At 27.3% G+C, this 13,906-nt stretch overlaps 1 protein-coding gene across 2 annotated transcripts; it reads right to left on the reverse strand.

Moving 5' to 3' along the window:
- Nucleotides 1-1,921: 1,921 nt before the first annotated feature.
- Nucleotides 1,922-9,904, reverse strand: LOC103580109 (uncharacterized). 2 transcript variants are annotated; one of them, XM_008561751.3, is made up of 7 exons: nucleotides 9,551-9,904; nucleotides 7,804-8,109; nucleotides 6,288-6,563; nucleotides 4,983-5,215; nucleotides 4,571-4,837; nucleotides 3,274-3,529; nucleotides 1,922-2,161 (listed from the first exon to the last, which is right to left on the reverse strand). In XM_008561751.3, exons 2-7 carry the CDS (start codon nucleotides 8,060-8,062, stop codon nucleotides 1,989-1,991), a joined length of 1,464 nt encoding a protein of 487 aa, XP_008559973.1. In that variant the 5' UTR covers nucleotides 8,063-8,109; nucleotides 9,551-9,904; the 3' UTR covers nucleotides 1,922-1,988. The 2 variants fall into 2 exon arrangements, with proteins under 2 accessions (XP_008559973.1, XP_053595230.1); XM_053739255.1 differs by lacking the exon at nucleotides 9,551-9,904 and adding an exon at nucleotides 8,431-8,500.
- Nucleotides 9,905-13,906: the final 4,002 nt, after the last annotated feature.

The raw sequence follows: 13,906 nt of genomic DNA on the forward strand, positions 1-13,906 counted from the left end.
ATATTGAGAAATTATAAAATAATTATTGAGAAATTATTTTTAAAATTTCACAGGAATTTTTCAAAACCAAAATTCATTGGCTCAAATGAATTTGTATTCATTAAATGTCATTTTCTTTTTTTTTTTTTTTTTTTTAATAAACAATGAGCAAAAAAACAAAAATGCCAAACTATGACAGATTATTAATTTTTGGACGCAATTACTGTCGGTGCTGTTATACATTCCAATGAAAAATTTATACCTTCAAAAAAGTTTCAAAACTAACTATCAATCATTACAAACATCAAAGCTGCAAACATTTATATACTTTTTTATTTTCTACTAATCTCGCGCTAGCATTTACCGTTACTATAATTATAAAAATCATGGACGTATGGCTTTTTTGGTAAAATATAATTAACGCGTTATGATTATTTCTATTTTATATTGATTACATCATTAATTTTGTGATCGTACTCTTATACATTAATTTTTTTTGTGTCATTACAGCTTTCTATACAACAATATATATACTCAATCTCTCTGAGAAAATATAATTCAGTCTAAAAAAATTCAAAATACGTTTATTACACGGAAGTTTTGAATTGAAGACAGCGTAACTTTTTTTGAACTTCAGAAAATTCAAAAATAAATATATGTGGTTTATACTTTAATGTCAGTGTTTTTAAACTTTTTGTAAAGTTTTTTTTTAATTTCTTCTCAAATTATTTTTTTGAAAATTTTTATTTATTTATACTTCAAAATTAACAAATATTGAAATTCGTCAAGACAAAAAAAAATTCTCAAAATAAAATTATGAAAATAATAAAAAAAGAAAATATATTTAGATTAAATTATAAATGAATTATTATTTTTTAAAATTCCGATGAAAATTTTACGCCGACTTGAATTCAAAAATTTTACAGCGCGAACAATTTTCAAATTTTTTTAGAATGAATTTTATTACGAGGGATCATTTGTAAATAATCATTACATATTACATAAATTATTTAAATTCATTATTCAAAAAATTTTCATTATTTCCATAAATAATTTTTTTTTATTTTTAAAAGACAATTTAATTGACTACATTTTTTTGTTTTTATTAAAATTATGAAAAATACTTCGAAAAAAATTTAAGAGTTTTCGTTTAAAATTACTTTGCACTTTCTATTAAAAAAAAATCAGCGGATGTTAAAAGTCTTAAAATTATAAAATATTTAATGCATTTTTATCACATAATTATTTAAGTAAATAATTTAATGACTGTAATAAAAAATTTATTAATTAAAATTTTCGTTAAACCGAAGAAATTTTTAGTCAGTTAATTTGTTGAATTTAGCGCATGGAATGCTAATAAAAAAATAAAATTTTAATTAATTTTATCAATAATTGGCATGAATTATCTCATACTTAATAATACAATTACTAATTCTAAATAATAATTATAATACTGTGTTTGTTTTTTAAGTCGCAGCATCAAATACTGATTAATTTTTTTGGCAATCCGTGTATTTTACAATAAAGCAGTGAGCATTTTTATTAAAATTAAAAAAAATTAATAAATAAATAAAAATGTAAAATCTAAATTGATTTTTAAAAATTTTGTTTTTATATAAAACTACTTTCTGTAAATTTTTTTATTTAAAAAAGTACGTGATAATTAATATGGTTAACAAAAGATGTGTATATGAAAAACATTATTAATGTTTTTATATTTAATGGGGAAAGGGAATTAGTAAAAAGTCTAAAAGCTATAACAGGTTTAAAAATTAGTTGACATGGCTCGGCATATTTTTGGCATGACATGAAAATTTAACTTCTCTTCTTACGACTTATTGATTATTAATTATGAATATATATATATATATATATATATATATATATATATATTTTTTTTTTTTTTTTTTTCTTCAAATTCAATTGATCGATGATCGCACGCATACTTTCATGTTTCTAATTTCTATTAATAAATAAAAGTTAATTTAAATTTTTTTAAAGGATGAAATTCATCTATTGTAGATTTCGCGATGTAGATCTGGAGGTGGAATACTTTGGTAAGTAGGTTGAGTATCACGAAAGTGAGATCTTATAAGAAGACCAAGTCCAAGTAGTACTACAGGAAGACCAAGAAGAGCGCAGATAAGTTCACCAGTTACACCAGGTGACCATATAATTATTCCTTTATAAAAAAAAAAGTTACTTAATTAATTATGAAATGAATCAAATGATCAAAAATCACTTAATTCCAGAGACCGAGTATTACTCATTTACATTTTTTCATTAGGGATTTTAGATCTGAAGATTATTGATCAAGAATTCCAACCTAGACCCATTATTTATTTTTAAATAAAGTTACTAATCAATATCTTGTGTTATGCTAGAAGCGTATTAGGATAACTATTATTTCACTTAATTTAGAAGTTTATCTATAATATATTATATTACATGTGAGGGAAGAAAAGCGGTCAAAAAATCTAGTGATTCATCATTTTTAGTTAGTAAAAGATTACCCGTAAAATAAGATTCGTTATAATAAATCAAAAGAGAAAATAATTTATCTACACCGTGAAAAATCGCAAGTCAATTCTGAGTGAACATGGATTTTATTTCAATCTACATTTTCTATGATCCGGAGTTTTAGTGTTAAACTATATATTCACTAAAAAAAATTTTTGGTGTTAAAATAGTCCCGATGACTTTACACGGCTTGCTCGGTGTAGTTGCTTACAGACTATATCGGACAATACTAGAGGTAATAAAACCGAATGGTGTGAATGAAAACACTCATACTGTGTTAAAAGTACACCGTTTGATATTTCACACCGTCAATTTACACCAAGCGACTGGGAAAGTTATATGGGACCATTTTTACACCAAAAATTTTTTACAGTTTTTTTTTTTACGGGTGTAGTTAAAAATTATTATTATTAATGTAGATTAATTAAAAATAAAAATTAGATACTTAGTGTTGAAGTAATCGAGAATCTTAAATAAATAACTTATACATTTACATTAGTCGTGGTCTGAACGTTATAATTCACTCGATCCATAATTCAACATCCTGCGTCATGTAACTTTAACACCGGCAGCGTTGAAAATTTAAACACCAAATCATTCACACTAATCATGGACTCATAATTTTTTAGTATTCACTCAGAGTTTAATCGGCAATTTTTTTGACTTGACTAAATTAATGTACAGTTTCGTGAAACTCTAATAATTATTTTAATAAACATAATTCTTTTTACTAGATAAATAAGATATATATGTATTGGTAAAGGGTTTCCTTACCTCCATTAGAACCAACATCCATCTTATAAATACTCCACCAAATGCCGGATAGAGGTAGAGAAATAGTAGTTGCAGCAACGGTGAAGACAGCACTCTCACACATGGACAAAAAATTCAGGATTGATATGGAGAAGGTGATGTAGGAGAAAAGAAAAATCCATCCGTGGTTCGCTACTCCAGTGCAAGAGCTGCTGCTTTTAAAGTGACACTTGAAGCCGTGCTCAATTGTTGTGTACAGCTCTTTTGGAGTAAGACCCTAGTGCCATGTACAGAGAAAAAAATAATAAAATATGTATATATGTAAGTCTCTGTATATATATGTGGGTGTTTTTGTAGATAGGAATGAATGTGTGGGTACACTGGCATAGAAAAGTGAAAGAACAAATGTGTTTTCCATCGCCGTGATTGATGAAGTAAGAAAAATACTGGATAGAAAATAAAACTGCAAATATAAAGCATGGAATAAAAAATACGAGACTAAAGTATGTGAAAAAAGAGAGGGGTAGAGAAAAGGATAAATAAAAAATTGGCTGCGGAAAAAAAATATAAATAAATAATATTGGGACGGAATAAAAAATTTATTCGAGTCTAAAGTGTGAAATAAAGAATAAATAAAGCATGAAATAAAATACGAATCTATAAATCAAAACAATATTAAGGACAATAAATAAAATTTCCGACTGTAACTTAGGCTGGAGCTTTCGCGCTCATATTTGCGAGATTGACTTTTTTTTTCCATTTATTTAGCGGAAACAATGCGACACAACTACTAATTTATTAAATTTATTTTTGAGTAAAGTTATGAGAAAAAAATTACAGGGTCAAATCAGTTGCATTTGAAAAGTTTGTAATGAAAAGTTTAAGTTCGGCAGGATTTTTTCTAGTTATGATAACTTTTATTCAAGCCCGAGGTTTTTGCTACAGTATTCAATAAAACGAGGACAAATTGACCTAAAAAATTAAAAAAAAAAAAAAGGGGGAGGAGATTGAAGCGAAAATAAGCTTTTAGATGAAATTGTCAGAGTAAAAATTTTTTTTCTCAATATTCGAGTTTTAGAGAAATGGTCTTTTTATTTTCCTAAAATAAATAAAAAAAAAAATTCATATCAGTTAACTACAACAGATATGCAAATTCTGTATTTCAAATTTAAAAATTTTCTTTTTTATTTTCTTTACAAATTTTTTAACGAAATTGTCACTAACTAAATTTGTGATATTTTTTATGCATCACAAAATTCATGTCCAAAAATTATATGAATAAAAAAATGACATGAAAAAAAAAAAAAATAATACTTACTCGACCAATACCAGGCAGCGTATCAATCCAGATAAACGCGAGAATGACAATAAAAGAAATGGCATGAATATGAAACAAAGTTTTAAGTATCGGTGGTTTGGGTAAGTGCTTATGCTTGATCGTCGGGTCTGGATCAGTGACATGTAATAAACGGCCCCCTTCTTCTTCAGAACCACGTCGTCTTATATCACGAGATGATACCAGCCTCGATACAGTGTAGAGGAATGAATTGTGCTGAGTCGTCAACAAACGACAGGCACTTTGCTGCTGTAAATTAAATCTCTCCCTAGTCAATCAGCTCATAACAGCTGAATTTATGTGGGCAGTATAATATATTTGTCTGCCTAGGCCTTAGACAAATCTACTATGCTATATTGCATATGTATATATTTGTATATATGACCGTACTCACCCCAGTGGTGAAGTGGAGCTCCAGTAGAGTGAAGACCATAGCAAACACTGCCAGTGATGCCACATAAACTAGTGTCCAAACCGCTCGTATACCCCAAGAACCTCTCTCTGTTAATGTGTGTGCAGATACTTCGCGGCCGCGACACCGAAATTCATCACACAGTCCGTAGTCCACACTTATGAACAGACCGACTATTATCGTTGTACTGGAAAATATACGCTGAAGACTCATCACTGAAAGATTTCGTGTTTTAATTATTTATGAATAACGACAGTAACTTTTTTTAAAAATTTAAATTTATCAAGTGAGAGAAGGCAGAGACAGGGGATGGACATTTATTTTTCATAAATTAAAATTTCACGGGCGAAAATGTGTCCTCAGAAATTTTTCGAAAACTGCATATGGCCAATTTTGACTTCACGGGGCAATTTGGGCCACCACAAATTTTGTTCAAAAAATTTTTAAGTCTAAAATTAGCCCACAGATTTTTATTTGTATAATTTTTTAAAAAATTTCATGTTAAAATTATTTTTATTGTGAAAAAAAAAAAAGTAAATTTAATCTTGAGTTGTTAAATTTTTTTAGCAGTCCATTTTGCTCTGCATTTTTTATTTATTACTGGGTCGTAGTGACATCAAACACTTATTTGAGGACTGAAAAAAAAGAATTAGTGAAAAAAATAGACTATTGCTTTTTTTTGTCTTTGCAAGCCCAATTTGTCTCTCCCTTTGCTACTTGAGAAAAAATTTTTTGTTTCAACTGAAATAATTCAAATTGAAGTAACTCTTGGATACTGAACACTTTGGTATTCAATTTTACTTTAATATCGATCGCTTAATAATAGTTCAGTTTAGAAATTTATACCCGTCTCTTCACTTTAAATTATCGGATTAAAGCGCTCAATAATTTAAGATCAGAAGTGATGTAACAGGAGGAAAAAATATAAAAAACCTTGAAATAGAGTTTAATTGAGTCAGTGTGATTAATTTTTTATTTTATTTTATTTTCAACCTTTCAATCAAATTTATTGGCATAGTATTGAGTTTATGATCGACAATACTGATACAATTCCAGATTGTGAGTAAATAATTATTTAAATTTAAAAACTTTTATAAAAATAAATAAATATAAATTTTTATTTAAAACTTGTCCGTTTGAATTGTTTGCACGTTTTCATTGTTTGCCAGTTTCTCATATTTATTTTGATTTATTATTCGGATATTGGTATATCATCGTGCTTACAAAGCAGCAGTTATTGTTATTTTTATTGAATAAATATTTGAATAAAAAAAAACGATGACTTACTTTTGCGACAGAAGAAAAAATAGTAAACAAGGGAGAAAACAAGCGTTATGCCCTTGATAGGATCCTGAAGGTGACAAAGCACTCGATTTTGATCCAATGAAAGTGTCGCAAGTATTCCCGAGAGTGCGTAAAAACAACTTATCTTGATGAGACTACATCTTGGTATTTTTATTTTGAGACTATTGGGAACAAGTGTAGGTGGTGGCGATACTTTTTCCCCAATAACGCAAATCAATCCCAAAATACAAGTTGATAAAAATGCGATGAATAAAAGTCCTGCAAGATGAAAAAATAATTAATGTTAATTCACGTTGGAAAAAATGTGAAAACGTTTGATCCTGTGGGGCAGCCTCAAAATTTAACGCTGTTTTTGAGCTCAGAAAGCTCAAAAATGTTATTATTTGCAAACTTTTGAGCTCTTTGAAGACAAAAAATTATTATTTTATTGTTCAGCAAAAACATTCTTGGCGGCAATTGAAAGGACTCATCAAGACAGAACTCATTACATTTTGAGGCAAATCGGGCAGATCGTTTATGAGTTACATGAAAAAAAAATTTAATAACACGTAAACTTGATCGATTGACTTCAAAATTTAATCAGATCTAAGTCTTGATAAGTCCTTTCGATTGTCAAGAACGTCCAAATCGGTTGATTCGTTCCAAAAGTCGCATGACAAAAATTAGTTTACATACATAACTACATACACACACACGCGGACGTCCACCCGGAAATCGTCAGCAGAACTTTCTAGGTCTTCAAACCGTCGTGATCTGATGAAAACTCGATTTTCGAAAATCGGACCGAAACCAATAACTTGTATTTTTTTGAAAATTTTCATTTTTCATAGCGGGACCTTAGACATCAATGAAATAAACGCGGGATAAAGAGGGCGGATGAATGTTTATTTATTTAATCCCCTTAGAGTGAAATTCACTCCTAAAAGATGTTTATTTTAATATTAAAATTTCGAATTGGGACTGTAGATTGAAATAAAATCCAGATCATTTCGAAATCACTCAGCTGAAAAAGCAAACTCCCTATTGCTCCGTATGCATGTGATTTTTTAAAAAATAAAATCCATAATCACTCTGAATTCACTCCCAATTTTTTACACTACACCATAAATCATGACAATTATTATTGATTATAATTAATACTGATATCAATGATTATTTAAAAGTTAAAAATTCTCGTCAGTCAGTATGAATTGACAGCTTGTAATATCTATCATGGCAAGAGACAGCTATCAGCTTTGTCCCGACATCTCTTCTCCCGCTTCTGTCTCCGGTCGTCTACTGATTCCTGTATTGAGAGAACTAAAACCGTGATATGTATTTGCCGGTTATAGAAGTGGATGGTAAACGTCAATTGATCGAAGCTCACACAATACACAAATACCTGTCACCTATATAATGGTGTGTAAAATGGTTTCGCGTATACAGCAGACAGAGTGTTTGGTGTTCAGTGCAGAACGTAGAGTATAAAGTGCTACATAACAAGGGAGAAATTGGGTACCTGTGTAGGCATTCGCTGTACCGCTGACATTCTCGAGGTAGAGTGGCAAACTGATGATAGAGGTTGTAACCGATGCTGTGACAATGCCCAAGGTGGCTAGAAAACTAAACCTTTGCCAACACGGTTGCTCTGTATCAAAGAGCTTGTCAGTTGACTGATAAGTTGTGTATGCTGGTTCCTCCGTGTCCGTGTACTCTTCTATTTCCACATCACTACCGGTACAACGTACTTGTTCATCGTGATCGTCCTCGTCTATCATTTTTGTTATAAAATTTTTTAAAATCGCCAGTTTTTTTATTTTTTTCACTGAAACAATAATTTAATAATTTAATAATAAATTTTCAAACTTTTATATAATTAAAACTTAAAAATTGTCGTGTAAATTAAATTGATAGATCTATATTTTTAATTAACTTGAAAACTTTTTTTTTATTCCAATAATAAATGTTATACTGGAATATAATTAACGAACATAAATTATATATTATTATAAAAGTTTACAAGTAAACAAGCGGAAATTAAAATTTAAAAAAAATACGTCTCTTATATAATATTATAAGGATGTATTTATATATATACACACACACCACAAGCCACGAAAGGTTTATAAGTATGTTTAATATTTACTTTGCGTGTACATCACATGGCTGATCGGCAGAGTACACAGCCTTGTGTTCTAAAGTCTATTATAATTTTTTATCCTCTATCTACGGGTAGTTTATTGATTTTTTATAGTGTACACAGTCCCGCGGATTAATAAAAGAGCGCGACTTATTAGTTACTGTCAGCATCACTTTTGTCATTACTTTAATTTATTAATAAATTCCCTATAAGCAATTAATTTCTTTTGTCTCTATTCATTAGTTTAATTAACCAGTAATTATTTTTTATCCTCATCGCTGTAATATTAATTAAAATTTAAATTTAACGATAATATTTTATGAACAAAACTAACTTGTTAAGAACCCGGTCTTTAATTCATAGTTTAAAATTACAGTTCACGTACATGACATATATACTGTTGCTAACTCATACATACTAATGACAACTGTATATAATTCCTGTACATTTACAATATGTATACAGACACATATATATTTGTATATATATATACATACGTGTGTGTGTATATAGATGAAAGGAGTATGATAATAAATTACGTAATAAATATCACTTAACTTTTAAAATATAAGGTATAATCTAACTCAGTATATAACGACCGTCTTTAATAAATCATTCTACCACAATATTATTCCCTAGTCTATTATTTCACTGATAATTTGCGAATAGTCTTACATGATTTTATCATCTAGATATATATATACTCTTGTATATTTATCATTTTTACTTAAACAACTTAATTTAAATTTTATTACTAACTTAAAATTCCTAAATTTGTTTTCTAAGTAAATAAATTTTGTTAAAAAAAAATAAGTATAAAATTACCATGGCTAAATTTTGTAGACGATGCATTTTTTAAAAAATTATTTCTGCTCCTATCAAATTTCATATTTTGATATATAATTATCTTAATATTAATAATAAATATTGGTTTAATTTAATATAATTTTAGGCTGTTTTTATCATGTAATATAATGTCATATATTTTTTTATTATTCAAATTTTTTTTTATGTCTTGACATAAAAATTGTACTAAAAAATGAGTAATAGAATAAAGTATATATGATGTTAATTAAAGTTTGTTTTATGTATGCATGCATGTGAGTAATTATTTAATTGTTCTTACCTTTTTTATCAAAGTCCTAACCTGACACCGCCCAATGATAATCTTGGGAGTTTTCACAGGAATTGTTTATGTTTCAGTAAATTTCACAAACGTTCTCATGATACTTTATATATATTTGTGTACATGTATAGACATGTATGTATGTATGCGTAAATGTATATACATGTATATATATGTATATATATTTGTGTATGAATATATGTATAGATTTGTATCGGAGTATATGTATATTCAGATGGATAATTATCGGAGTTATTAATCACAATGCGGACTAGCACAAATGTTTATCATAAAATATTACGCGTAATCACGATTAAAGAGTTACTGTGGGTATATTAGATTGGTTGAAAAAGCTTCAGTGCTGAGCTGAACAGCTTGAGCTTTAGCTGTATCTACTTGTTCTCTTTCCGCAAGGTATCCTTGTGCGCACACTCCCGTTTCGCGCATGAACCTTAATGACACTTGAATGTTTATTTTTAAAAATTTATATACGTAATTTTGCTTAATTGCTCATTACTCATTACTTGAACTGATAAGTAGAAATTCTTAAATATTTTTATTAAAAAAAAAAAAAGATTTTTCTATTTAATAATTTTTAAATTTTAATTGAAATTTTATTTTTTTTTAGATTGTTTATGGTTTGATAAATAAAACTGTCTACTTGAATCTCACTTGATATTAATGGATTTTCAGGGCGGATTTTTTAATCTTCAGATTGTGTAATCACTGAATTGTAGGTTTTTTTTTTTTTTTTTTAAGTTATCTGTTGACGGAAAGAAAATGGATTATTATTTTTAATTTATATTTCAATCAAAAATTTTTATGTCCAACTTTTTTTACTTTGGAAATGAAAGTTAATTAGTTATTTACACAAATAAAATCGATTATCATTAAATAAATATAGAAAATTTATTGATATATATATATCTATATTTATTCATAATTTTAAGAAATTTGGGAATTATTTTTACAAATTTTATTTTTTTTTCATTTCTTTATCCTCGAATTTTATCAAAAATTACATTTCTAACTCAAGTAAATCTTCATACTTAGAAATTTGCTAGGAAATATGAAAAAAAAAACTTTATTTTTTTCAGACCTAAGTTTGCTCAAAAAAACATTTTTTTGTGTTAATTGATAATTAGTTTTACTTAGAGATGGAAAGCCGAAAAATTGTCTGACAATTGACGTCTATTGATCACTGAAAAATTAACCAATGGTAATTTTTTAAATTTAATTATAGCTTCTGCGCGAACTTGATTTTGTCCGGAAAATTATTTTATTGAAAATTGACGGAAAAATTTTTGATTGTCATTTCGCATCTAAAGTCCTCCCAGAAAGTCGTCGGTTTTACCTTCACTATTGGAAAACAAGTCTAATTTCACGCCGTTACTATTTTCGACAGCGATTTACTTTCTCGGAGGACTTTAAATACAATTGAAGAGAAATTTTTTCGAATTTTTTCGAAGTTAACAAATCGAGCATTACGTTGAATGATACGACGTGCAGTTTACTTACAATTATAAATGCTAGGACATTTAATATTGTCTAGGAATTTATTTTATGAAAATTTGACCAAATCATTTTTGACAACTGACAAGCAATTCTCAGTCAATTTCTCGCAATCCAGCTTATAAAAGTTTAAGAAAATGCATAATTTTCTTAGCGTTTCAATTTGCTCGTCTCTCCCTCAGAAAGGAGAATTCAAAGTTTTGATCTAAATCTTATGTCTCGTAATAAAAGGGTTACTCAGAATCCTGATGTAGTACCAGTAATAATAATGAATTAAAACGCTTAATGTCTTTTCTGGTATGAACAGTATTTAAGATTCAGGGAATATACTAATAGCTGTCTAAGTAAGGGTCCAACGAATTTATTTTATTTCGAAACTTATAACTGTGTTCGTATTTCAGATCCTCATTAATTATTCAGGATTATTTATTAATTTGAATTAACCAAATTACTAATTAGTAAATTATCGATAAGAGCGGGGTAAAATGATCGCTTCAAAATTTAAACCTTCGAAATAATTTTAATTTTTTTTTGTAAAAAATATTTTTGTTCTTTTCCTAATTTTTTTTAAGGAAAAAAAAAATTCGAATTATTTTATTTGAATTTGAGGTTCAATGAACTCATTCAGGTTAATAAAATTCTATACTAATAAAAAAAATAGATCATTAATTTTGTCAAAGGCTCATTCTACTGTTCATTCAATAATATTTTCTTACAATAATTCAAGTAATGAGTTGTCGAAAAAATAATAGAACACGGCGTTGAGATATAAGGGAAAAATAAAAATAGAGGAAAAAAATGAATATGAAGGCATAAACAATTTGAGTAATTAGATCAGCTAGTAAATTGATCGATCGAATTTATTTGACTGGTTACCAGAGAAAGTCAATTTACAGGCTGATAAAGAGTAACAATATTTTTTATCAAGTACTTTTGTTCATCTGAGGCAGTAACGAAACCCTGGAGGCAATCGATAAGAACTGGGTTAATACGATCAGGTAAAGCTCTAGACTTCTTTGCTCTATGTTAGAAAATACTATATTTAGATCGTTATACTTGAGTTACACGCATTACATGTCAGTACTCTTTTTATTTAGCTTCTACTAAATATCCGATACCACGTCGTTAAATAAACATTAAAAAAATAATTATTAAAAATTACAAGCCGTTAAATTATTTTTAACTGAGTTAACATATTTTTCTATTAATATTTGCCACAATTGTTAGGGTATAAATTTTTTTATATCAATATTCAATATTTTTTTTTTCTCAATCATTTTAGTTTTGTCAACTGAATAAAAAAAAAATAAGTTAATTAAAAAAAAAAAAATAGATTTAAAAAATTTTTGAATTGTTCGTCATAAACCGGAAATTTAATTCTTTTAACCAAATACATTCTATGAATATATTTTAAAATATCTTGTTTGTTTTTAGTTTTTTTTTTTTGATAAAAAAAAAAATTACTAAAAAAATTTTTGAGAGCTATTATTTTTTTTTTTTTTATTCTAACGAAATGTGATAAATGTAAATTTTATTTGACACTTTTGTACAGTTAAAAATGTGAATATGAAGGTAAAAAAAAATTTCTTAAGCGGATTTTTTTTTGCGAATAATAAAGGCGGGTACTCTGGATAATTCAAACTCATGGTAACTCGGAACAATGATAGATTCCACAAAAATATAATATTAATTTTTTTTTCTTTACTTCCCAATACTCGGTTTATATTTAATTGTACCTTTCATATTTACGGTTGCTTCGATATTCAGTTTTTTGCACCAACATATTTATTTATAAAATCGCATCACGTAGAGATTAAAAAAAATAACAATATCATTTTTGCAGCTTTACTGGTATCAAAATATAACGGCTTATTATTTTTTCCAATTATAACGATCGTAGAAAATAAAATAAAAATTTTTAAAATATTTTCGTTAACGATTTTTAAAAAAAATATTTTTTTTTACAATTAATTAGATGAGACAGCCAATATTAAATATATATGTATACGAAATATATGAAAAAAAACTAATAAAGGTAACATATGAGGGTGTTAGTAGAGATCGTAATCTTTTATTGTCATGTTCTTAGTTAAACCTGGCGCCACATTGCTCGTTTCGAACCAATGATCTGTTTTTAAATTACATCATCACGTACTTTTATTTTTCATATATATTTTCATAAATATAAGTTCTTAATATATTAATGGATTATAAAACATTTAAATTATCATTTTTATATAATAAAAGTACTTAGATAACAGACTTGTCAATTTTATGGAAATTTATTTGACATTTCTTTTTATTAAAAAATTTTTAATTTAATTTAATTTAATAATTACTACTGTTTGATTACTTTAATTGATCGAGTCAATAATACTGGCTAATTGATCAATGAATGTTAAAAAAAAAAGAACAAAAATAAATCAAAATTGTTTGGATGGTGGTGGCGTCGAAGCAGCCGCAATCGCTGAACCGTCAATCCCCGTTGGTTCAGTCAGCGCGCGGCATTCGAGTAAGACGGTTGCATTTGCTCTTATATATATTCATAACGACGATAATTTTCTTACTGCTACCATACGCGATCTTAAGTAACTATGAATTGTATATCAATAGTAATTTTAAATAAAATTTTTTTTTTAAATTTTAAATAATTTTTAAATTTTTCGCGCTCTAATGTGTGTTGTTTTAAAAATTTTAACAGTGTACTTGATTAATTTAATGTAAATGTAAATTATAAATTAAAAAATTTGTGTCAGTAATTTTTTGACTTATATCCAAAAACAGAAAAAGTTTGTGGACAAATGTGATGGTTTTTTTTTTTAGTTTGTTTATAAGAGATTGAAA

The sequence above is a fragment of the Microplitis demolitor genome, chromosome 1 (assembly GCF_026212275.2).
Source record: "Microplitis demolitor isolate Queensland-Clemson2020A chromosome 1, iyMicDemo2.1a, whole genome shotgun sequence".
Classification (NCBI taxonomy): domain Eukaryota; kingdom Metazoa; phylum Arthropoda; class Insecta; order Hymenoptera; family Braconidae; genus Microplitis; species Microplitis demolitor.